At 69.5% G+C, this 21,185-nt stretch overlaps 1 protein-coding gene across 1 annotated transcript; it reads left to right on the plus strand.

Annotated features, from left to right (window-relative positions):
• The first annotated feature begins 867 nt into the window (after nucleotides 1-867).
• On the plus strand, nucleotides 868-7,531 carry LOC117437301 (keratin, type II cytoskeletal 8-like). The gene is made up of 7 exons (XM_034071388.1): nucleotides 868-1,677; nucleotides 2,509-2,729; nucleotides 3,462-3,522; nucleotides 3,889-3,984; nucleotides 4,523-4,687; nucleotides 5,245-5,370; nucleotides 7,292-7,531. Exons 1-7 carry the CDS (start codon nucleotides 1,492-1,494, stop codon nucleotides 7,514-7,516), a joined length of 1,080 nt encoding a protein of 359 aa, XP_033927279.1. The 5' UTR covers nucleotides 868-1,491; the 3' UTR covers nucleotides 7,517-7,531.
• Nucleotides 7,532-21,185: the final 13,654 nt, after the last annotated feature.

The raw sequence follows: 21,185 nt of genomic DNA on the forward strand, positions 1-21,185 counted from the left end.
AGCGCTATGGGGGGGCCTGGGGGAGTTCCTGCAGATCCCGGCCCTGCCCCAGCCTGGCCCTGGGGGGGGTTGGAATGTGCTGGGCTGGGAATTCCCCTTGATAACAGGAACTGGGAGGATTGAGACAGGATCTGGGATGGAGCCTGGGGACCTGGGTGGGTTCTGGTTGGGTTCAATGTGTCCTGGTTGAGCTCTGGTTGGGTTCAATGGGTTCTGGATGGGTTCTGGTTGGGTTGTGGATGGGTTCTGGTTGGATTCAACGGGTTCTAGTGCTCCTGCATGGGTCCAGTGGCTCCTGGTTGGGTCCTGGATCGGTTCTGGTTGGGTCCTGGTTGGATTCAATGGGTTCCAGTGCTCCTGGATGGGTTCAGTGGCTCAAGGTTGGGTCCTGGTTGGGTTCTGGTTGGATTCTATGGGTTCCAGTGCTCCTGGATGGGTTCAGTGGCTCAAGGCTGGGTCCTGGTTGGGTTCTGGTTGGATTCTATGGGTTCCAGTGCTCCTGGTTGGGTTCCAGTGCTCCTGGATGGGTTCTGGTTGGGTCCTGGTTGGGTTCTGGTTGGATTCAATGGGTTCCAGTGCTCCTGGATGGGTTCCAGTGCTCCTGGATGGGTTCTGGTTGGGTCCTGGTTGGGTCCTGGTTGGATTCAATGTGCTCCAGTGCTCCTGGATGGGTCCAATGGCTCCAGGTCGGCTCCGCAGGGGTTAACCCGAGGCAGGTGCCGCTCTCCCGGTCCGAGTCCCTCCCACCCCATCCCATTCTCCTCCTCCTGCTCCTGGATGCAAACCTGGAGCCTCCTCCCCCCGGCCCCCCCCAACCTCCACACCCGGTCCTGCCCGTCCCGTCCTGCCCGTCCCGTCCGACCGGCCCCCGCCCCCATTCCTGCCTCATTCCAGCCTCCTGCCCGGCTCCCGACCTCATTCCAGCCTCTTCGCAGCTCCTTCCCTGCTTCCCGACCCCGTTCCAGCCTCCTCGGAGCCCCTTTGCCGGCTCCCGGCTTCGTTCCAGCTTTCTTCCAATTGCTTTTCCCGCATCCCGATCTCCTTCCACAACCTCCCTTTCCCATCTTCCAAACTCCTTCCAGCCTCCTTCCTGCATCCCGACCTCATTCCAACTTCTTTCCCTGCATCCCGATCTCATTCCAACCCCCTTGTAGCCCCTCTCTCATCTTCCAAACTTCCAGTCTCCTTCCTGCATCCCGACCTCACTCCAACCCCCTCGTAGCCCCTTTCCCATCTTCCAAACTTCCAGCCTCCTTTCCTGTATCCCGATCTCATTCCAACTTCTTTCCCTGCATCCCGACCTCATTCCAACCCCCTTGCAGCCCCTTTCCCATCTTCCAATCTCCTTCCAGCCTCTTCTTTCCCTGCATCCCGACCTCATTCCAACCCCCTCGCAGCCCCTCTCCCATCTCCCACCCTCCTTCCCCATCTCCCTCCCGGCCTCCTCGCCCGTTCCCAACCCCATTCCCGTTCCCCCCCCCCGCTGTCTCCATGTCGGTCTCCACGCCCCGCTCCTTCAGCTCCCGTTCGTGCTGCGGGATCGGCTCGGTCTCGGTGAACCGGAGCCTGCTGCGGCCGCTGGAGCTGGGGCTGGAGCCAGGGCTGAGGGAGCTGCGGAGCCAGGAGCAGGAGCAGATCAAGAACCTCAACAACAAATTCGCCTCCTTCATCGATAAGGTGGGAACGGGACCGGATCGGACCGGATCGGACTGGACCGGACCGACCCCCCCCCCGGGGGCATTGGGATGGGGCTGAGCCCATTGAGAGCATCCGGAATCCCTCTGGGACCTCCTGAGCCCTTCACATCCATCCTGAACCCCTTGGGAATATTGGGATCCCCTCGGGGACATTGGGACCCCCTTAGGGACCTCCTGAGCCCTTTAGGTCCATTCTGATCCATCTGGGACATTGGGGGGGGCTGAGCCCATCGGGAGCATCCGGAATCCCTCTGGGACTTCCTGAGTCCTTTGCATCCATCCCAAGCCCCTTGGGGACACTGGGATCCCCTTAGGGACCTCCCGTTTCCCCCCCCCGGGACCATCTATGGGGACACCCTCCCATCCCCCCCCCCCCTCGGGGTGCAATGGGGACCCCCCAGGGCCCTGCCCCCCCTTCCCGGTGCTCTGCTGGGGACCCCTCAGCTCCGTGCCCATGGAGGGATGGGGATGCCCTGGGGGCAGCCTCAGGCTGCGGCCAGCGCCCCAAATCCCCCCCAGGACCCCAAATCCAGCTCCATGACCCCAAATCCCCCCCCATGACCCAAATCCCCCCCCCATGACCCCAAATCCAGCCCCATATCCCCCCCCAGGACCCCAAATCCCTCCCCATGAGCCCAAATCCAGCTCCATGACCCCAAATTCAGCCCCATGACCCCAATTCCCCCCCCAAGACCCCAAATCCCCCCCCGACCCCAAATCCAGCTCCATGACCCCAAATCCCCCCCCATGATCCCAAATCCAGCTCCAGGATCCCAATTCCGCCCCCCCCCCCCCCCCCCCCGTGCCGCAGGTGCGGCTCCTGGAGCAGCAGAACGAGCTCCTCCGGACCAAGTGGGCGCTGCTGCAGGAGCAGGGCCGGGCACAGGGACCCCGCGGGCCGGGCCCGGCCGCGCTGTTCCAGCGCCACCGCAGCGCCCTCCAGCGGCAGCTGCAGGCACTGCACGAGGAGCGGCAGCGCCTGGAGGCGGAGCTGGGCAGCGCCCAGGGGCGGCTGCGGGACTGCGAGAGCCGGTGAGGGGACATAGGGGGGACATAGGGGATACAGGGGTCATGGTCCATAAGGTCCATAGGATCCATGGTCCATAGGGGCCGTGGTCCATAAGGTCCATAGGGTCCATGGTCCATAGGGCCCATAGGATCCATGGTCCATAGGGACCGTGGTCCACAAGGTCTGTAGGGCCCATGGTCCACAGGGGTCATGGTCCACAAGGTCCATAGTGTCCATGATCCATAGCGGCCATAGGGGCCATGGTCCATGGTCCCCATTGACCCAGCAGCGGGGATGGAGCATCCCCATCACTGAGCCCCCAGGGGGGTTCCTGTGCCTCTGGGATCCTGCATCCCATTGAGCTCAGGGGGCTGGATCCCCACATCCCTGTGATCCTGCATCCTGGTGCCCCCCACCCCGTGTCCTTGCATCCAGGTGTCCTCCCCATGTTGTCATGTGCACATGAGCCCCATGGCCACATGGCTACGTACCTGGTGTGCCCGTGTTCCCATATCCATACCTCTCCATGGCCCCATATCTGTATATTCCCATATCCCCATGTCTTGTGTTTCCATATCCCCATGTCCCACATCCCCATATCCCATATTCCCATGGTCCCATGACCCCATATCCCATGTCCCCATATCCCCGTTGTCCCATATCGCCATGATCCCATGACCCTATATCCCATAACCAATATCCCCATATCCCCCCATATCCCATCCCCACCTCCAAGCCCTCTCCTGCTCCCCCAGGTATGAAGAGGAGATCAACCTCCGCACCGAGAAGGAAAATGAGTTTGTCCTGCTCAAGAAGGTGATGCTGGGGACAGGATGGGGATGAGGGGATGGGAATGATGGGATGGGGATGTTGGGATGGGGATGAGGGGTTGGGGATGTCGGGATGGGGATGATGGGATGGGGATGATGGGATGGGGATGAGGGGATGGGGATGAGGGGATGGGGATGAGGGGATGGGGATGTCGGGATGGGGATGATGGGATGGGGATGAGGGGATGGGGATGACGGGATGGGGATGTCGGGATGGGGATGTCGGGATGGGGATGATGGGATGGAGATGAGGGGATGGGGATGACGGGATGGGGATGACGGGATGGGGATAACAGGATGGGGATGTCGGGATGGGGATGATGGGATGGCGGTGACATTGCCCTGGCCGCAGGACGTGGATGAAGCCTACATGAGCAAGGTGGAGCTGGAGGCTCGGCTCGAGAGCCTGACGGACGAGATCAACTTCCTGAGGCAGCTCTATGAGGAGGTGGAGGCTGAACCAGCGCTGGGACCCTCCCATCCCATCCCATCCCATGGCTGATCCTGGTGCCCATCCCATCCCATCCCATGGCTGATCCCGACTCCCATCCCATCCCATCCCATCCCATGGCTGATCCCGACTCCCATCCCATCCCATCCCATGGCTGATCCCGGCTCCCATCCCATCCCATCCCATCCCATGGCTGATCCCGGCTCCCATCCCATCCCATCCCATGGCTGATCCCGACTCCCATCCCATCCCATCCCATCCCATCCCATGGCTGATCCTGGTGCCCATCCCATCCCATGGCTGATCTTGGCCCGTTCCCATCCCATCCCATCCCATGGCTGATCCTGGTGCCCATCCCATCCCATGGCTGATCTTGGCCCGTTCCCATCCCATCCCATCCCATGGCTGATCCTGGCTCCCATCCCATCCCATCCCATCCCATGGCTGATCTTGGCCCGTTCCCATCCCATCCCATGGCTGATCCCGACTCCCATCCCACCCCATCCCATGGCTGATCCCACCCCCTGCCGTGCAGGAGCTGCGGCAGCTGCAGCGCCAGGCCTCGGACACGTCTGTGGTGCTCTCCATGGACAACAGCCGCAGCCCGGACCTGGCTGCGGTGCTGGCACAGCTCAAGGCTCACTATGAGGACATCGCTGCCCGCGGCCGTGCCGAGGCCGAGGCTCGATGCCAGGGCAGGGTGAGGGGCGGCTGGAGCCGGGAGCCAAGGGGGGGGGGGGGGCTGGGAGCCCTTGATCCCATAACCACATGATCCCATAACCCCATGATCCCATAACCCCATGATCCCATGATCCCAAACTCCATGACTTCATGATCCCATGCTCCCATAATCCCATGGTCCCATAACTTGGTTTTCCCATAACTCCATGTCTTCATGATCCTGTGATCCCATAACCCCATGATCCCATGATCCCATAACTCCATGCTCCTATGATCCCATGCTGCCATAACCCCATGATCCCATAAATTCATGATCCCATAACTCAGTGTTCCCATAACTCCATGACCCTGTGATCCCATAACTCCATGATCCCAGAACTCCATACTCCCATGCTCCCATAACTCCATGATCCCGTAACCCCATGATCCCATAACTCCATGATCCCATAACTCCATGATCCCATAACTCCATGATCCCATAACTCCATGCCTCCATGCTCCCGTAACTCCATAACCCCATGCTCCCCTGCCTCCATGCTCCCACCCCAATTCCATGCTGATCCCAACCCGGTGCAGTACGAGGAGCTGCGGACAGCGGCCGGGCAGCGCGGGGCCGACCTGCTCAGCACCCAGAGCCACATCCAGGAGCTGAGCCGGCTCATCCAGCGCAGCCAGGCTGAGCTCGAGGCCCTGCGGAACCAGGTCTGGGAATGCTGCGGGATACAGAGGGGGGAGACACCCAATGGGAGCCCTGAGCTCAGGCTGGAGACATGGGGATGCTGCAGGGAATGGGGGATACAGGGGTAGAGGGGATGCTGATGGACATGGGGATGCTGCAGGGAATGGGGGATGAGGGGGTACAGGGGATGCTGATGGACATGGGGATGCTGCAGGGAATGGGGGATACAGGGGTACAGGGGATGCTGATGGACATGGGGATGCTGCAGGGAATGGGGGATGAGGGGGTACAGGGGATGCTGATGGACATGGGGATGCTGCAGGGAATGGGGGATACAGGGGTACAGGGGATGCTGATGGACATGGGGATGCTGCAGGGAATGGGGGATGAGGGGGTACAGGGGATGCTGATGGACATGGGGATGCTGCAGGGAATGGGGGATACAGGGGTACAGGGGATGCTGATGGACATGGGGATGCTGCAGGGAATGGGGGATACAGGGGTACAGGGGATGCTGATGGACATGGGGATGCTGCAGGGAATGGGGGATACAGGGGTAGAGGGGATGCTGATGGACATGGGGATGCTGTGGGGAATGGGGGATACAGGGGTACAGGGGATGCTGGGGGACATGGGGATGCTGCAGGGAATGGGGGATACAGGGGTACAGGGGATGCTGGGGAACATGGGGATGCTGCAGGGAATGGGGGATACAGGGGAACAGGGGATGCTGATGGACATGGGGATGCTGCAGGGAATGGGGGATACAGGGGTAGAGGGGATGCTGGGGAACATGGGGATGGTGCAGGGAATGGGGGATACAGGGGTACAGGGGATGCTGATGGACATGGGGATGCTGCGGGGAATGGGGGATACAGGGGTAGAGGGGATGCTGATGGACATGGGGATGCTGCGGGGAATGGGGGATACAGGGGTACAGGGGATTCTGGGGGACATGGGGATGCTGCAGGGAATGGAGGATACAGGGGTACAGGGGATGCTGATGGACATGGGGATGCTGCGGGGAATGGGGGATACAGGGGTACAGGGGATGCTGATGGACATGGGGATGCTGCGGGGAATGGGGGATACAGGGGTACAGGGGATTCTGGGGGACATGGGGATGCTGCAGGGAATGGAGGATACAGGGGTACAGGGGATGCTGATGGACATGGGGATGCTGTGGGGAATGGGGGATGAGGGGGTACAGGGGATTCTGGGGGACATGGGGATGCTGCAGGGAATGGAGGATACAGGGGTACAGGGGATGCTGATGGACATGGGGATGCTGCGGGGAATGGGGGATACAGGGGTACGGGGGATGCTGATGGACATGGGGATGCTGTGGGGAATGGGGGATACAGGGGGTACAGGGGATGCTGGGGGACATGGGAGTGCTGCAGGGAATGGGGGATGCGGGGGTAGAGGGGATGCTGATGGACATGGGGATGCTGCAGGGAATGGGGGATACAGGGGTACAGGGGATGCTGGGGGACATGGTGATGCTGTGGGGAATGGGGGATACAGGGGAACAGGGGATGCTGATGGACATGGGGATGCTGCAGGGAATGGAGGATACAGGGGTACAGGGGATGCTGGGGGACATGGGGATGCTGCGGGGAATGGGGGATACAGGGGAACAGGGGATGCTGATGGACATGGGGATGCTGCAGGGAATGGGGGATACAGGGGAACAGGGGATGCTGATGGACATGGGGATGCTGCGGGGAATGGGGGATACAGGGGAACAGGGGATGCTGATGGACATGGGGATGCTGCAGGGAATGGGGGATACAGGGGTACAGGGGATGCTGGGGGACATGGGGATGCTGGGATACATGTATACTGGAACACACAGATAATGGGATGTGGGGATGCTGGGGCAGGGAGATGCTGGGATGGGGCTGCGGGGCGCAGAGGTCCCAGCCGGTGCCTGTGTCCCAGCGATCCAACCTGGATTCGGCCATCGCCGAGGCTGAGGAACGTGGGGAGCTGGCCCTCAAGGATGCCAGGGCCAAGCTGGAGGAGCTGGAGGCAGCTCTGCAGAAGGCCAAGCAGGACATGGCCAGGCAGCTCCGTGAGTACCAGGAGCTCATGAACGTCAAGCTGGCCCTGGACATTGAGATCGCGACCTACAGGAAGCTGCTGGAGGGAGAGGAGAGCAGGTGAGGGCCCAGGGACCCACATCCCATGGGCATCCGTATCCCATGGGCATCCGACGAGCATCCCGCATCCCACGGGCATCCCATGCGTGGTTCCTGTACCACAGGCATCCCCCATCGCCCACCCTTCATCCTGCATCCTGGGGGTGTTCTGTGTCCCGTGGGCATCCACGTCCCACAGCGACATCCTGTGGGTATCCCACATGGTGTGGGTAGCCCATAGGCATCCCCTGTCCCGTGGGCAGCCTGTAGCTTAGATCCCATAGGCATCTTGCAGGCATCCCATATCCCATGGGCATCCGTATCCCACATCCCATTTGCATCCCATGTCCCATGGTCATCCCATGTCCCACATCCCATGTGCATCCCATGTCGCATGAGCATCCCACATCCCACACTCTGCACCCTTGGGTATCCCATGGCCATCCCCTGTCCAGTGGACATCCCACATCCCATGAGCATCCCATGTCCATCACATGTGGGTGTCACATCTCCCCCATCACACGAGGGTGTCGTGTCCCATCCCACTTGTATCCCATGCGTCCCGCATAAATCCCATGTGTCCCCCCCACGTATCCCATGTGTCCCCCCACGTATCCCATGTGTCCCCCCCATCTGTTCCATGTCCCCCCCCACATATCCCATATCCACAGGCTGGAGGTGGGGGTGCAGAACCTCAGCATCCACACCAAGCCCTCAGGATACCCAGGTAAGGTCCAGGTCCTGGTGCCCCCCCCCATATCCTGGTGCCCCCCCCATATCCTCGTGCCCCCTCCATATCCTGGTGCCCCCCATATCCTGGTGCCCCCCCCATATCCTGGTGCCCCCCCCATATCCTGGTCCCCCCCCATGTCCTGGTGTCCCCCCCCCCCCCCCCATACCCCCCCCTTGCTCACAGGGTCCCTCCCCCCACAGGCTGCCTCGGGGGGGGCTTTGTGGTCTCCTCGGGGGGGGCCCCGGTTTTGCCCCTGGCGCGGCCGCCCCCCCCCGCCCCCCCGGTGCCGGAGCCCCCCCCCCCGCTCCCGCGCCATCGTCATCAAGAAGATCGAGACCCGCGATGGGAAACTCGTGTCCGAGAGCGCCGACGTGCTCAGTGCGTGAGGGGCATGGGGACCCCCCATGGACCCCCATGGAACCCCCTATGGAGCCCTCATGGATCCCTATGGAACCCTATGGATCCCCCCATAGACCCCCATGGAACCCTCCATAGACCCCTATGGACACCCATGGACCCCACCATGGACCCCCCAGGGACCCCTATGGACCCCTATGGACCCTTATGGACCCCCCCCATAGACCCCCTATGGACCCCTCATAGACCCCCTCATGGACCCCCCATGGACCCCTATGGACCCCCCCATAGACCCCCATGGAACCCTCCATAGACCCCTATGGACACCCATGGACCCCCCCCATGGACCCCCACCATGGACCCCCTAGGGACCCCTATGGACCCCCCCCCATAGACCCCCTATGGACCCCTCATAGACTCCTTCATGGACCCCCCAGGGACCCCTCCCATAAACCCCTATGGAGCCCATCATAGACCCCCGCATGGACCCCTCCCCTCGACCCCCTATGAACCCCTCATGGACCCCCCCATGGACTCCTATGGACCACCTCATGGACCCTCCAGTGGACCCCCCCATAGACCCCCTCATGGACCCCTATGGGCCCCTCATGGACCCCCCCCATGGACACCATATAGACACCCCCAGAACCCCCCATGGACCCCTCCCCATAGACTCCCTCATGGGCCCCCCATAGACCTCCCATGTACCCCCAAGGACCCCCCCAAATCCGTCCTGCCCCCCCACCGGTGTCCCCATGGGAGCTGTGGGGTGGGAACTGGGGGTCCTGGATGCTGGAATAAAGCCTTGGAGATGAAGAGGGAGCTGGTTTGGTGCTGGGGTCCTTATTGGGGTGCTGGGGTCCCTATTGGGGTGCTGGGTTCCCTATTGGGGTGTGTGGATCCATCCGGAGCTGGGTCTCTCCTGGGGTGCCAGGACCTATCCTGAGGATCCATCCCAGGGTGCCAGGGAGCATCCTGGGATGCCAGGCTCCATCTGTAGGTACCAGGACCCCTCCTGATGGACACGCCGGGATTCCCACCTGGCTGCCAGGACCCATCCTGGAGTGCTGGGATCTATCCTGAGGTGCCAGGACCCATCTTGGATCCATCCTGGATCCATCCATCCACCCATCCATCATCCATCCATCCCTCCCTCCCTCCATCATCCATCCATCCATCCATCCATCCATCCATCCATCCATCCATCCATCCATCATCCATCCATCATCCATCCATCCATCATCCATCCATCATCCATCCATCCCTCCCTCCATCATCCATCCATCCTGCATCTATCCATCCATCCATCCATCCATCATCCATCCATCCATCCATCCATCCATCCCTCCCTCCATCATCCATCTGACCATCCATCCTGCATCTATCCATTCATCCATCCTGCATCCATCCATCATCCATCCCTCCCTGGGTGCCAGACTCTGTTCCTGGGTACCAGCACCTGTTTTGGGGTGCCAGTGTCCATCCTGGATCCATCCATCCATCCCAAGGCACCAGGATCCATCCTGGGGTACCAGGACCTGTCTCACCCTGCCATGGGGAGTCTATAGGGTGTCTATGGGGTGTCTGTGTGATGTCTATCGGGTGTTTATGAGGTGCCTGTGGGGTGTCTATGGGTGTCTATGGGATGCCTGTGGGGTGTCTATGGGGTGCCTATGGGCAGAAGCCGGCAGCGTCCCCCCAGGCCCAGATTCCCTCCGGGATGCAGACTGTGTTCCCAGCCATCCCTCCTCCAGCCGGAGCCCGAGGCTCAGCCATGGGACATTCCCTGTGTCTCATTGAGCCCAGGGTGGAAAACTGTGGGAACCTTCTACTTCCATGTTCTGGGAATGCCGTGGGAGCAGCCTGTCCATGGGGCTGCGTGCCAGAAGTGGGGCCACAAAGACCTGGAGTGACCCCCCCTCATCCAGGGGCACAGGGAGGGGGGTCCCAGCCCCTGCATTGGGATCCAGCCTCAGGAATGCTGTATGGAGGGGGTGTTCAATGGGGTTTTCCACCCCCTTGGTGGGGACAAGGAGGGTGTTGGGGAAGGTCCATGGGGGGTCCCTGGGGTGTTCCCATGGATAGGATCCCATTTGGAAAGAGGGATGAAGCCAAAAGGGACTTTGCCCCCTGGGTTACACGTGGCCATCAGCAGAGAGGTTGGATCCTGCTCCCATGGGATGGGGTGGGAGGATTTGGGGGTTTGGGGGGGCTGAATGGATAATGGGTGGATGGATGACGGATGGATGATGGATGGATGGATGGATGGATGGATGATGATGGATGATGGATGATTGATGATGGATGGATGATGGATGGATGATGGATGGATGGATCAATGGATGATGGATGATGGATGGAACCCCCCGTTGTTCCCATAGGGATGTGTTTGGGTTCCTGCCTTTCCCCTTTCCAGCTCCAACGCTTCCCTCTCCTCTTCCCGTCTCCATTCCTGATCCAGGGGCACCCTCTGGAGCCCGCTGCCATCAGCGCCCATGATGGTCCCAGCCCCATTCCCAGCCCCATTCCCAGCCCTGAGCCCCCTTTTCCCATCCCCCCCATTCCCACCCCCCACCCCCCTTTCCATGGATGGAGTTTGGGGGGTCCCGTCCCCCCTCCGGTTTTGGGGGTCTCGGGCCGCTGGGGGGCAGCAGAGGAACGGGAATGGGAGCTGCAATGGGAATGGGGGTGGGTCGGGATATTGGGGCTCCAAGGGGAAACTGAGGCACAGGGAGTGCTGGGGAGGGTCTGGACCCCCAGAATGGGGGGGGGGGGAAACACGGGGAGGGTTTGGGGGAGCAGCACGGACCCCTCTTTAATGCACCCCCCCCATTTGTTGCTGTTCAGCGCATGCCCAGCAGAGGGCACCCCAAAACCATGGGTGCTGCCCTATTGGGGGGGGCGGCCGGCTCCTTTCTGGGGTGTCCCGGGCCCGCGCGGCCGGGGCCGGGGGGGGCCTTGTTGCCCACGGCAACGGCCCTGGGGGCCGGGGGCAGAGAGTGAGGGGCGGGCGGGGGGCAGCGTTGCGAAGCCAGGCGTGCGCTGAACAGGCGCAGCATCAGTAACCCCTCCTGGACCTCCGGCCCCGGGGCCCGGCGTTCGGGCGGGTTGCCAGGGCGCCCGGGCCGGGGCCGGGGGGGGCCTTGTTGCCCACGGCAATGGCCCTGGGGCCCGGGGGCAGAGAGTGAGGGGCGGGCGGGGGGCAGCGTTGCGAAGCCAGGCGTGCGCTGAACAGGCGCAGCACCAGTACCCCCTCCTGGCCCTCTGGCACCGGGCGCGGGGGCCGGGCGTTCGGGCGGGTTGGCAGGGCGCCCGGGCCCTGGCGGCCGGGGCCGGGGGGGGCCTTTTTACCCACGGCAACGGCCCTGGGGGCCGGGGGCAGAGAGTGAGGGGCGGGCGGGGGGCAGCGTTGCGAAGCGAGGCGTGCGCTGAACAGGCGCAGCACCAGTACCCCCTCCTGGCCCTCCGGCCGCGGGCGCGGGGGCCCGGCGTTCGGGCGGGTTGGCATGGCGCCCGGGCCCGGCCGGCAGGGGCCGGGCGGGCCTTGTTGCCCACGGCAACGGCCCTGGGGGCCGGGGGCAGAGAGTGAGGGGCGGGCGGGGGGCAGCGTTGCGAAGCCAGGCGTGCGCTGAACAGGCGCAGCACCAGTACCCCCTCCTGGCCCTTCGGCCCCGGGCGCGGGGGCCCGGCGTTCGGGCGGGTTGGCAGGGCGCCCGGGCCCGGGCGGCCGGGGCCGGGGGGGTGGTTCTTGCCCACGGCAACGGCCCTGGGGGCCGGGGGCAGAGAGTGAGGGGCGGGCGGGGGGCAGCGTTGCGAAGCCAGGCGTGCGCTGAACAGGCGCAGCACCAGTACCACCTCCTGGCCCTCCGGCCCTGGGCGCGGGGGCCCGGCGTTCGGGCGGGTTGGCAGGGCTCCCGGGCCCGCGCGGCCGGGGCCGGGGGGGGCCTTGTTGCCCACGGCAACGGCCCTGGGGCCCGGGGGCAGAGAGTGAGGGGCGGGCGGGGGGCAGCGTTGCGAAGCCAGGCGTGCGCTGAACAGGCGCAGCACCAGTGCCCCCTCCTGGCCCTCCGGGCCTGGGAGTGGGGGCCCGGCGTTCGGGCGGGTTGGCAGGGCGCCCGGGCCCGCGCGGCCGGGGCCGGGGGGGTGGTTCTTGCCCACGGCAACGGCCCTGGGGGCCGGGGGCAGAGAGTGAGGGGCGGGCGGGGGGCAGCGTTGCGAAGCCAGGCGTGCGCTGAACAGGCGCAGCACCAGTACCCCCTCCTGGCCCTCCGGCCCTGGGCGCGTGGGCCCGGCGTTCGGGCAGGTTGGCAGGGCGCCCGGGGCCGGGGGGGAGTCTTGTTGCCCACGGCAACGGCCCTGGGGGCCGGGGGCAGAGAGTGAGGGGCGGGCTGGGGGCAGCGTTGCGAAGCCAGGCGTGCTCTGAACAGGTGCAGCACCAATGTCCCCTTCTGGTCCTCCGGACCCGGGCGCTGGGGCCCGGCGTTCGGGCGGGTTGGCAGGGCGCCCGGACGCGGGCGGCCGGGGCCGGGGGGGGCTTTGTTGCCCACGGCAACGGCCCTGGGGGCCGGGGTCAGAGAGTGAGGGGCGGGCGGGGGGCAGCGTTGCGAAGCCAGGCGTGCGCTGAACAGGCGCAGCACCAGTGCCCCCTCCTGGCCCTCCGGGCTTGGGCGTGGGGGCCCGGCGTTCGGGTGGGTTGGCAGGGCGCCCGGGCCCGGGCGGGCGGGGCCGGGGGGGGCCTTGTTGCCCATGGCAACGGCCCTGGGGGCTGGCGGCAGAGAGTGAGGGGCGGGCGGGGGGCAGCGTTGCGAAGCCAGGCATGCGCTGAACAGGCGCAGCACCAGTAACCCCTCCTTTACCTCCGGCCCCGGGCGCAAGGGCCCGGCATTCGGGCGGGTTGGCAGGGCGCCCGGGCCCGGGCGGGCGGGGGGGGGGGGGGGCCTTCTTGCCCACGGCAACGGCCCTGGAGGCCGGGGCAGAGAGTGAGGGGCGGGCGGGGGGCAGTGTTGCGAAGCCAGGAGTGCGCTGAACAGGCGCAGCACCAGTAACCCCTCCTGGCCCTCCGGCCCCGGGCGCGGGGGCCCGGCGTTCGCGCGGGTTGGCAGGGCGCCCGGGCCCGTGGGGCCGGGGCCGGGGGGGGCCTTGTTGCGCACGGCAACGGCCCTTGGGGCCGGGGGCAGAGAGTGAGGGGCGGGCGGGGGGCAGCGTTGCGAAGCCAGGCGTGCGCTGAACAGGCGTAGACCAAGTAACCCCTACTGGCCCTCCGGCCCCAGGGGCCCGGCGTTCGGGCGGGTTGGCAGGGCGCCCGGGCGGACGGGGCCGGGGGGGGTCTTGTTGCCCAAGGCAACGGCCCTGGGGCCCGGGGGCAGATAGTGAGGGGCGGGCGGGGGGCAGCGTTGCGAAGCCAGGCGTGCGCTGAACAGGCGCAGCACCAGTAACCCCTCCTGGCCCTCCGGACCCGGGCGCGGGGGCCCGGCGTTCGGGCGGGTTGGCAGGGCGCCCGGGCCCGGGCGGCCGGGGCCGGGGGGGGCCTTGTTGCCCACGGCAACGGCCCTGGGGGCCGGGGGCAGAGAGTGAGGGGCGGGCGGGGGGCAGCGTTGCGAAGCCAGGCGTGCGCTGAACAGGCGCAGCACCAGTACCCCCTCCTGGCCCTCCGGCCCCGGGCGCGGGGGCCCGGCGTTCGGGCGGGTTGGCAGGGCGCGCGGGCCCGGGCGGCCGGGGCGGGGGGGGCTTTGTTGCCCACGGCAACGGCCCTGGGTGCCGGGAGCAGAGAGTGAGGGGCGGGCGGGGGGCAGCGTTGCGAAGCCAGGCGTGCTCTGAACAGGCGCAGCACCAATGCCCCCTCCTGGTCCTCCGGACCCGGGCGCTGGGGCCCGGCGTTCGGGCGGGTTGGCAGGGCGCCCGGACGCGGGCGGCCGGGGTCGGGGGGGGCTTTGTTGCCCACGGCAACGGCCCTGGGGGCCGGGGGCAGAGAGTGAGGGGCGGGCGGGGGGCAGCGTTGCGAAGCCAGGCGTGCGCTGAACAGGCGCAGCACCAGTGCCCCCTCCTGGCCCTCCGGGCTTGGGCGTGGGGGCCCGGCGTTCCGGCGGGTTGGCAGGGCGCCCGGGCCCGGGCGGCCGGGGCCAAGAAGGGCTTTGTTGCCCACGGCAAGGGCTCTGGGTGCCGGGGGCAGAGAGTGAGGGGCGGGCGGGGGGCAGCGTTGCGAAGCCAGGCGTGCGCTGAACAGGCGCAGCACCAGTACCCCTCCTGGCCCTCCGGCCCTGGGCGCATGGGCCCGGCGTTCGGGCGGGTTGGCAGGGCGCCCGGGCCCGGGCGGCCGGGGCCGGGGGGTGCCTTGTTGCCCACGGCAACGGCCGTGGGGGCCGGGGGCAGAGAGTGAGGGGCGGGCGGGGGCAGCGTTGCGAAGCCAGGCGTGCGCTGAACAGGCGCAGCACCAGTACCCCCTCCTGGCCCTCCGGCCCCGGGCGCGGGGGCCCGGCGTTCGGGCGGGTTGGCAGGGCGCCCGGGCCCGGGCGGCCGGGGCCGGGGGGGGCCTTGTTGCCCACGGCAATGGCCCTGGGGGCCGGGGCAGAGAGTGAGGGGCGGGCGGGGGGCAGCGTTGCGAAGCCAGGCCTGCGCTGAACAGGCGCAGCACCAGTACCCCCTCCTGGCCCTCCGGCCCCGGGCGCGGGGGCCCGGCGTTCGGGCGGGATGGCAGGGCGCTTGGGCCCGCGCGGCCGGGGCCGGGGGGGTGGTTCTTGCCCACGTCAACGGCCCTGGGGGCCGGGGGCAGAGAGTGAGGGGCGGGCGGGGGCAGCGTTGCAAGCCAAGCGTGCGCTGAACAGGCGCAGCACCACTACCCCCTCCTGGCCCTCCTGCCCCGGGGGCCCGGCCTTCGGGCGGGTTGGCATGGCGCCCGGGGCTGGGGGGTGCCTTGTTGTCCACGGCAATGGCCCTGGGGCCCGGGGGCAGAGAGTGAGGGGCGGGCGGGGGGCAGCGTTGCGAAGCCAGGCGTGCGCTGAACAGGGGCAGCACCAGTACCCCCTACTGGCCCTCCAGACCCGGGCGCGGGGGCCTGGCGTTCGGGCAGGTTGGCAGGGCGCCCGGGCCCGGGCGGCCGGGGCCGGGGAGGGCCTTGTTGTCCACGGCAACGGCCCTGGGGGCCGGGGGCAGAGAGTGAGGGGCGGGCGGGGGGCAGCGTTGCGAAGCCAGGCGTGCGCTGAACAGGCGCAGCACCAGTACCCCCTCCTGGCCCTCCGGCCCCGGGCGAGGGGGCCCGGCGTTCGGGCGGGTTGGCAGGGCGCCCAGGCCCACGCGGCCGGGGCCGGGGGGGGGCCTTGTTGCCCACGGCAACGGCCCTGGGGGCCGGGGGCAGAGAGTGAGGGGCGGGCGGGGGGCAGCGTTGCGAAGCCAGGCTTGCGCTGAACAGGCGCAGCACCAGTGCCCCCTCCTGTCCCTCCGGCCCCGGGCGCGCGGGCCCGGCGTTTGGTCGGGTTGGCAGGGCGCCCGGGCCCGGGCGGCCGGGGCCGGGGGGGGCTTTGTTGCCCATGGTAACGGCCCTGGGGGCCGGGGGCAGAGAGTGAGGGGCGGGCGGGGGGCAGCGTTGCGAAGCCAGGCGTGCGCTGAACAGTCGCAGCACCAGTACCATCTCCTGGCCCTCCGGCCCCGGGCGCAGGGGCCCGGCGTTCGGGCGGGTTGGCAGGGCGCGCGGGCCCGGGCGGCCGGGGCCGAGGGGGCCTTGTTGCCCACGGCAACGGCCCTGGGTGCCGGGAGCAGAGAGTGAGGGGCGGGCGGGGGGCAGCGTTGCGAAGCCAGGCGTGCTCTGAACAGGCGCAGCACCAATGCCCCCTCCTGGTCCTCCGGACCCGGGCGCTGGGGCCCGGCGTTCGGGCGGGTTGGCAGGGCGCCCGGGGCTGGGGGGTGCCTTGTTGTCCACGGCAATGGCCCTGGGGACCAAGGGTAGTGAGTGAGGGGCGGGCGGGGGGCAGCGTTGCGAAGCCAGGCGTGCGCTGAACAGGTGCAGCACCAGTACCCCCTCCTGGCCCTCCGGCCCCGGGCGCGGGGGCCCGGCGTTCAGGCGGGTTGGCAGGGCGCCCGGGCCCGGGCGGCCGGGGCCGGCGGGGGCCTTGTTGCCCACGGCAATGGCCCTGGGGGCCGGGGCAGAGAGTGAGGGGTGGGCGGGGGGCAGCGTTGCGAAGCCAGGCCTGCGCTGAACAGGCGCAGCACCAGTACCCCTACTGGCCCTCCAGACCCGGGCGCGGGGGCCTGGCGTTCGGGCAGGTTGGCAGGGCGCCCGGGCCCGGGCGGCCGGGGCCGGGGAGGGCCTTGTTGTCCACGGCAACGGCCCTGGGGGCCGGGGGCAGAGAGTGAGGGGCGGGCGGGGGGCAGCGTTGCGAAGTCAGGCGTGCGCTGAACAGGCGCAGCACCAGTGCCCCCTCCTGGCCCTCCGGCCCTGGGCGCGTGGGCCCGGCGTTCGGGCGGGTTGGCAGGGCGCCCGGGCCCGGGCGGCCGGGGCCGGGGGGTGGCCTTGTTGCCCACGGCACACGGCCCTGGGGGCCGGGGGCAGAGAGTGAGGGGCGGGCGGGGGGCAGCGTTGCGAAGCCAGGCGTGCGCTGAACAGGCGCAGCACCAGTACCCCCTCCCGGCCCTCCGGCCCCGGGCGCGGGGGCCCGGCGTTCGGGCGGGTTGGCAGGGAGCCAGGGCCCGGGGGGTGACTTGTTGTCCACGGCAATGGCCCTGGGGTCCGGGGGCAGAGAGTGAGGGGCGGGCTGGGGGCAGCGTTGCGAAGCCAGGCGTGCGCTGAACAGGCGCAGCATCAGTAACCCCTACTGGCCCTCCGGCCCCGTGTGCGAGGGCCCGGCGTTCGGGCGGGTTGGCAGGGCGCCCGGGCCCGGGCGGCCGGGGCCAGGGGGGGCCTTGTTGCCCACGCAACGGCCCTGGGGGCCGGGGGCAGAGAGTGAGGGGCGGGCGGGGGGCAGCGTTGTGAAGCCAGGCGTGCGCTGAACAGGCGCAGCACCAGTGCCCCCTCCTGGCCCTCCGGCCCCGGGCGCGGGGGCCCGGCGTTCGGGCGGGTTGGCAGGGCGCCCGGGCCCGGGCGGCCGGGGCCTGGGGGGCCTTGTTGCTCACGGCAACGGCACTGGGGGCCGGGGGCAGAGAGTGAGGGGCGGGCGGGGGGCAGCCTTGCGAAGCCAGGCTTGCGCTGAACAGGCGCAGCACCAGTGCCCCCTCCTGGCCCTCTGGCCCCGGGCGCGGGGGCCCGGCGTTCGGGCGGGTTGGCAGGGCGCCCGGGCCCGGGCGGCCGGGGCCGGGGGGGGCCTTGTTGCCCACGGCAACGGCCCTGGGGGCCGGGGGCAGAGAGTGAGGGGCGGGCGGGGGGCAGCGTTGCGAAGCCAGGCGTGCGCTGAACAGGCGCAGCACCAGTGCCCCCTCCTGGCCCTCCGGCCCCGGGCTCGGGGGCCCGGCCTTTGGACGGGTTGGCAGGGCGTCCGGGCCCGGGCGGCCGGGGCCGGGGGGGGCCTTGTTGCCCACGGCAACGGCCCTGGGGGCCGGGGATAGAGAGTGAGGGTCGGGCGGGGGGCAGCGTTGCGAAGCCAGGCGTGCGCAGAACAGGCGCAGCACCAGTGCCCCCTCCTGGCCCTCCGGACCCGGGCGTGGGGGCCCGGCGTTCGGGCGGGTTGGCAGGGCGCCCGGGCCCGGGCGGCCGGGGCCGGGGGGGGCCTTGTTGCCCACGGCAACGGCCCTGGGGGCCGGGGGCAGAGAGTGAGGGGCGGGCGGGTGGCAGCGTTGCGAAGCCCGGCCTGCGCTGAACAGGCGCAGCACCAGTGCCCCCTCCTGGCCCTCCGGCCCCGGGCGCGGGGGCCCGGCGTTCGGGCGGGTTGGCAGGGCGCCCGGGCCTGGGCGGCCGGGGCCTAGGGGGCCTTGTTGCCCACGGCAACGGCCCTGGGGGCCGGGGGCAGAGAGTGAGGGGCGGGCGGGGGGCAGCGTTGCGAAGCCAGGCGTGCGCTGAACAGGCGCAGCACCAGTGCCCCCTCCTGGCCCTCCGGCCCCGGGCGCGGGGGCCAGGCGTTCGGGCGGGTTGGCAGGGCGCCCGGGCCCGGGCGGCCGGGGCCGGGGGTTGGCCTTGTTGCCCACGGGAACGGCCCTGGGGGCCGGGGGCAGAGAGTGAGGGGCGGGCGGGGGGCAGCGTTGCGAAGCCAGGCGTGCGCTGAACAGGCGCAGCACCAGTGCCCCCTCCTGGCCCTCCGGCCCCGGGCTCGGGGGCCCGGCCTTTGGACGGGTTGGCAGGGCGTCCGGGCCCGGGCGGCCGGGGCCGGGGGGGGCCTTGTTGCCCACGGGAACGGCCCTGGGGGCCGGGGATAGAGAGTGAGGGTCGGGCGGGGGGCAGCGTTGCGAAGCCAGGCGTGCGCAGAACAGGCGCAGCACCAGTGCCCCCTCCTGGCCCTCCGGCCCCGGGCGCGGGGGCCCGGCGTTCGGGCGGGTTGGCAGGGCGCCCGGGCCCGGGCGGCCGGGGCTGGGGGGGGCCTTGTTGCCCACGGCAACGGCCCTGGGGGCCGGGGGCAGAGAGTGAGGGGCGGGCGGGGGGCAGCGTTGCGAAGCCAGGCGTGCGCTGAACAGGCGCAGCACCAGTGCCCCCTCCTGGCCCTCCGGCCCCGGGCTCAGGGGCCCGGTTTTCGGGCGGGTTGGTAGGGCGCCCGGGCCCGGGCGGCCGGGGCCGGGGGGGGCCTTGTTGCCCACGGCAACGGCCCTGGGGGCCGGGGGCAGAGAGTGAGGGGCGGGCAGGGGGCAGCGTTGCGAAGCCAGGCGTGCGCTGAACAGGCGCAGCACCAGTGCCCCCTCCTGGCCCTCCGGCCGCGGGCGCGGGAACCCGGCGTTCGGGCGGGTTGGCAGGGCGCCCGGGCCCGGGCGGCCGGGGCCGGGGGGGGGCCTTGTTGCCCACGGCAATGGCCCTGGGGCCCGGGGGCAGAGAGTGAGGGGCGGGCGGGGGGCAGCGTTGCGAAGCCAGGCGTGCGCTGAACAGGCGCAGCATCAGTAACCCCTACTGGCCCTCCGGCCCCGTGTGCGAGGGCCCGGCGTTCGGGCGGGTTGGCAGGGCGCCCGGGCCCGGGCGGCCGGGGCCGGGGGGGGCCTTGTTGCCCACGGCAACGGCCCTGGGGGCCGGGGGCAGAGAGTGAGGGGCGGGCGGGGGGCAGCGTTGCGAAGCCCGGCCTGCGCTGAACAGGCGCAGCACCAGTGCCCCCTCCTGGCCCTCCGGCCCCGGGCGCGGGGGCCCGGCGTTCGGGCGGGTTGGCAGGGCGCCCGGGCCTGGGCGGCCGGGGCCTAGGGGGCCTTGTTGCCCACGGCAACGGCCCTTGTGGCCGGGGGCAGAGAGTGAGGGGCGGGCGGGGGGCAGCGTTGCGAAGCCAGGCGTGCGCTGAACAGGCGCAGCACCACTGCCCCCTCCTGGCCCTCCGGCCCCGGGCGCGGGGGCCCGGCGTTCGGGCGGGTTGGCAGGGCGCCCGGGCCCGGGCGGCCGGGGCCTGGGGAGCCTTGTTGCCCACGGCAACGGCCCTGGGGGCCGGGGGCAGAGAGTGAGGGGCGGGCGGGGGGCAGCGTTGCGAAGCCAGGCGTGCGCTGAACAGGCGCAGCACCAGTGCCCCCTCCTGGCCCTCTGGCCCCGGGCGCGGGGGCCCGGCGTTCGGGCGGGTTGGCAGGGCGCCCGGGCCCGGGCGGCCGGGGCCGGGGGGGGCCTTGTTGCCCACGGCAACGGCCCTGGGGGCCGGGGGCAGAGAGTGAGGGGCGGGCGGGGGGCAGCGTTGCGAAGCCAGTCATGCGCTGAACAGGCGCAGACCAAGTAACCCCTACTGGCCCTCCGGCCCCGGGCTCGGGGGCCCGGCCTTTGGACGGGTTGGCAGGGCGTCCGGGCCCGGGCGGCCGGGGCCGGGGGGGGCCTTGTTGCCCACGGGAACGGCCCTGGGGGCCGGGGACAGAGAGTGAGGGTCGGGCGGGGGGCAGCGTTGCGAAGCCAGGCGTGCGCTGAACAGGCGCAGCACCAGTGCCCCCTCCTGGCCCTCCGGACCCGGGCGTGGGGGCCCGGCGTTCGGGCGGGTTGGCAGGGCGCCCGGGCCCGGGCGGCCGGGGCCGGGGGGGGCCTTGTTGCCCACGGCAATGGCCCTGGGGCCCCGGGGCAGAGAGTGAGGGGCGGGCGGGGGGCAGCGTTGCGAAGCCAGGCGTGCGCTGAACAGGCGCAGCATCAGTAACCCCTACTGGCCCTCCGGCCCCGTGTGCGAGGGCCCGGCGTTCGGGCGGGTTGGCAGGGCGCCCGGGCGGCCGGGGCCGGGGGGGGCCTTGTTGCCCACGGCAACGGCCCTGGGGGCCGGGGGCAGAGAGTGAGTGGCGGGTGGGGGGCAGCGTTGCGAAGCCAGGCATGCGCTGAACAGGTGCAGACCAAGTAACCCCTCCTGGCCCTCCGGACCCGGGCTCGGGGGCCCGGCGTTCGGGCGGGTTGGCAGGGCGCCCGGGCCCGGGCGGCCGGGGCCGGGGGGGGCCTTGTTGCCCACGGCAACGCCCCTGGGGGCCGGGGGCAGAGAGTGAGGGGCGGGCGGGGGGCAGCGTTGCGAAGCCAGGCGTGCGCTGAACAGGCGCAGCACCA

This window comes from Melopsittacus undulatus, chromosome 21 (genome assembly GCF_012275295.1).
Source record: "Melopsittacus undulatus isolate bMelUnd1 chromosome 21, bMelUnd1.mat.Z, whole genome shotgun sequence".
Taxonomy (NCBI): Eukaryota; Metazoa; Chordata; class Aves; order Psittaciformes; family Psittaculidae; genus Melopsittacus; species Melopsittacus undulatus.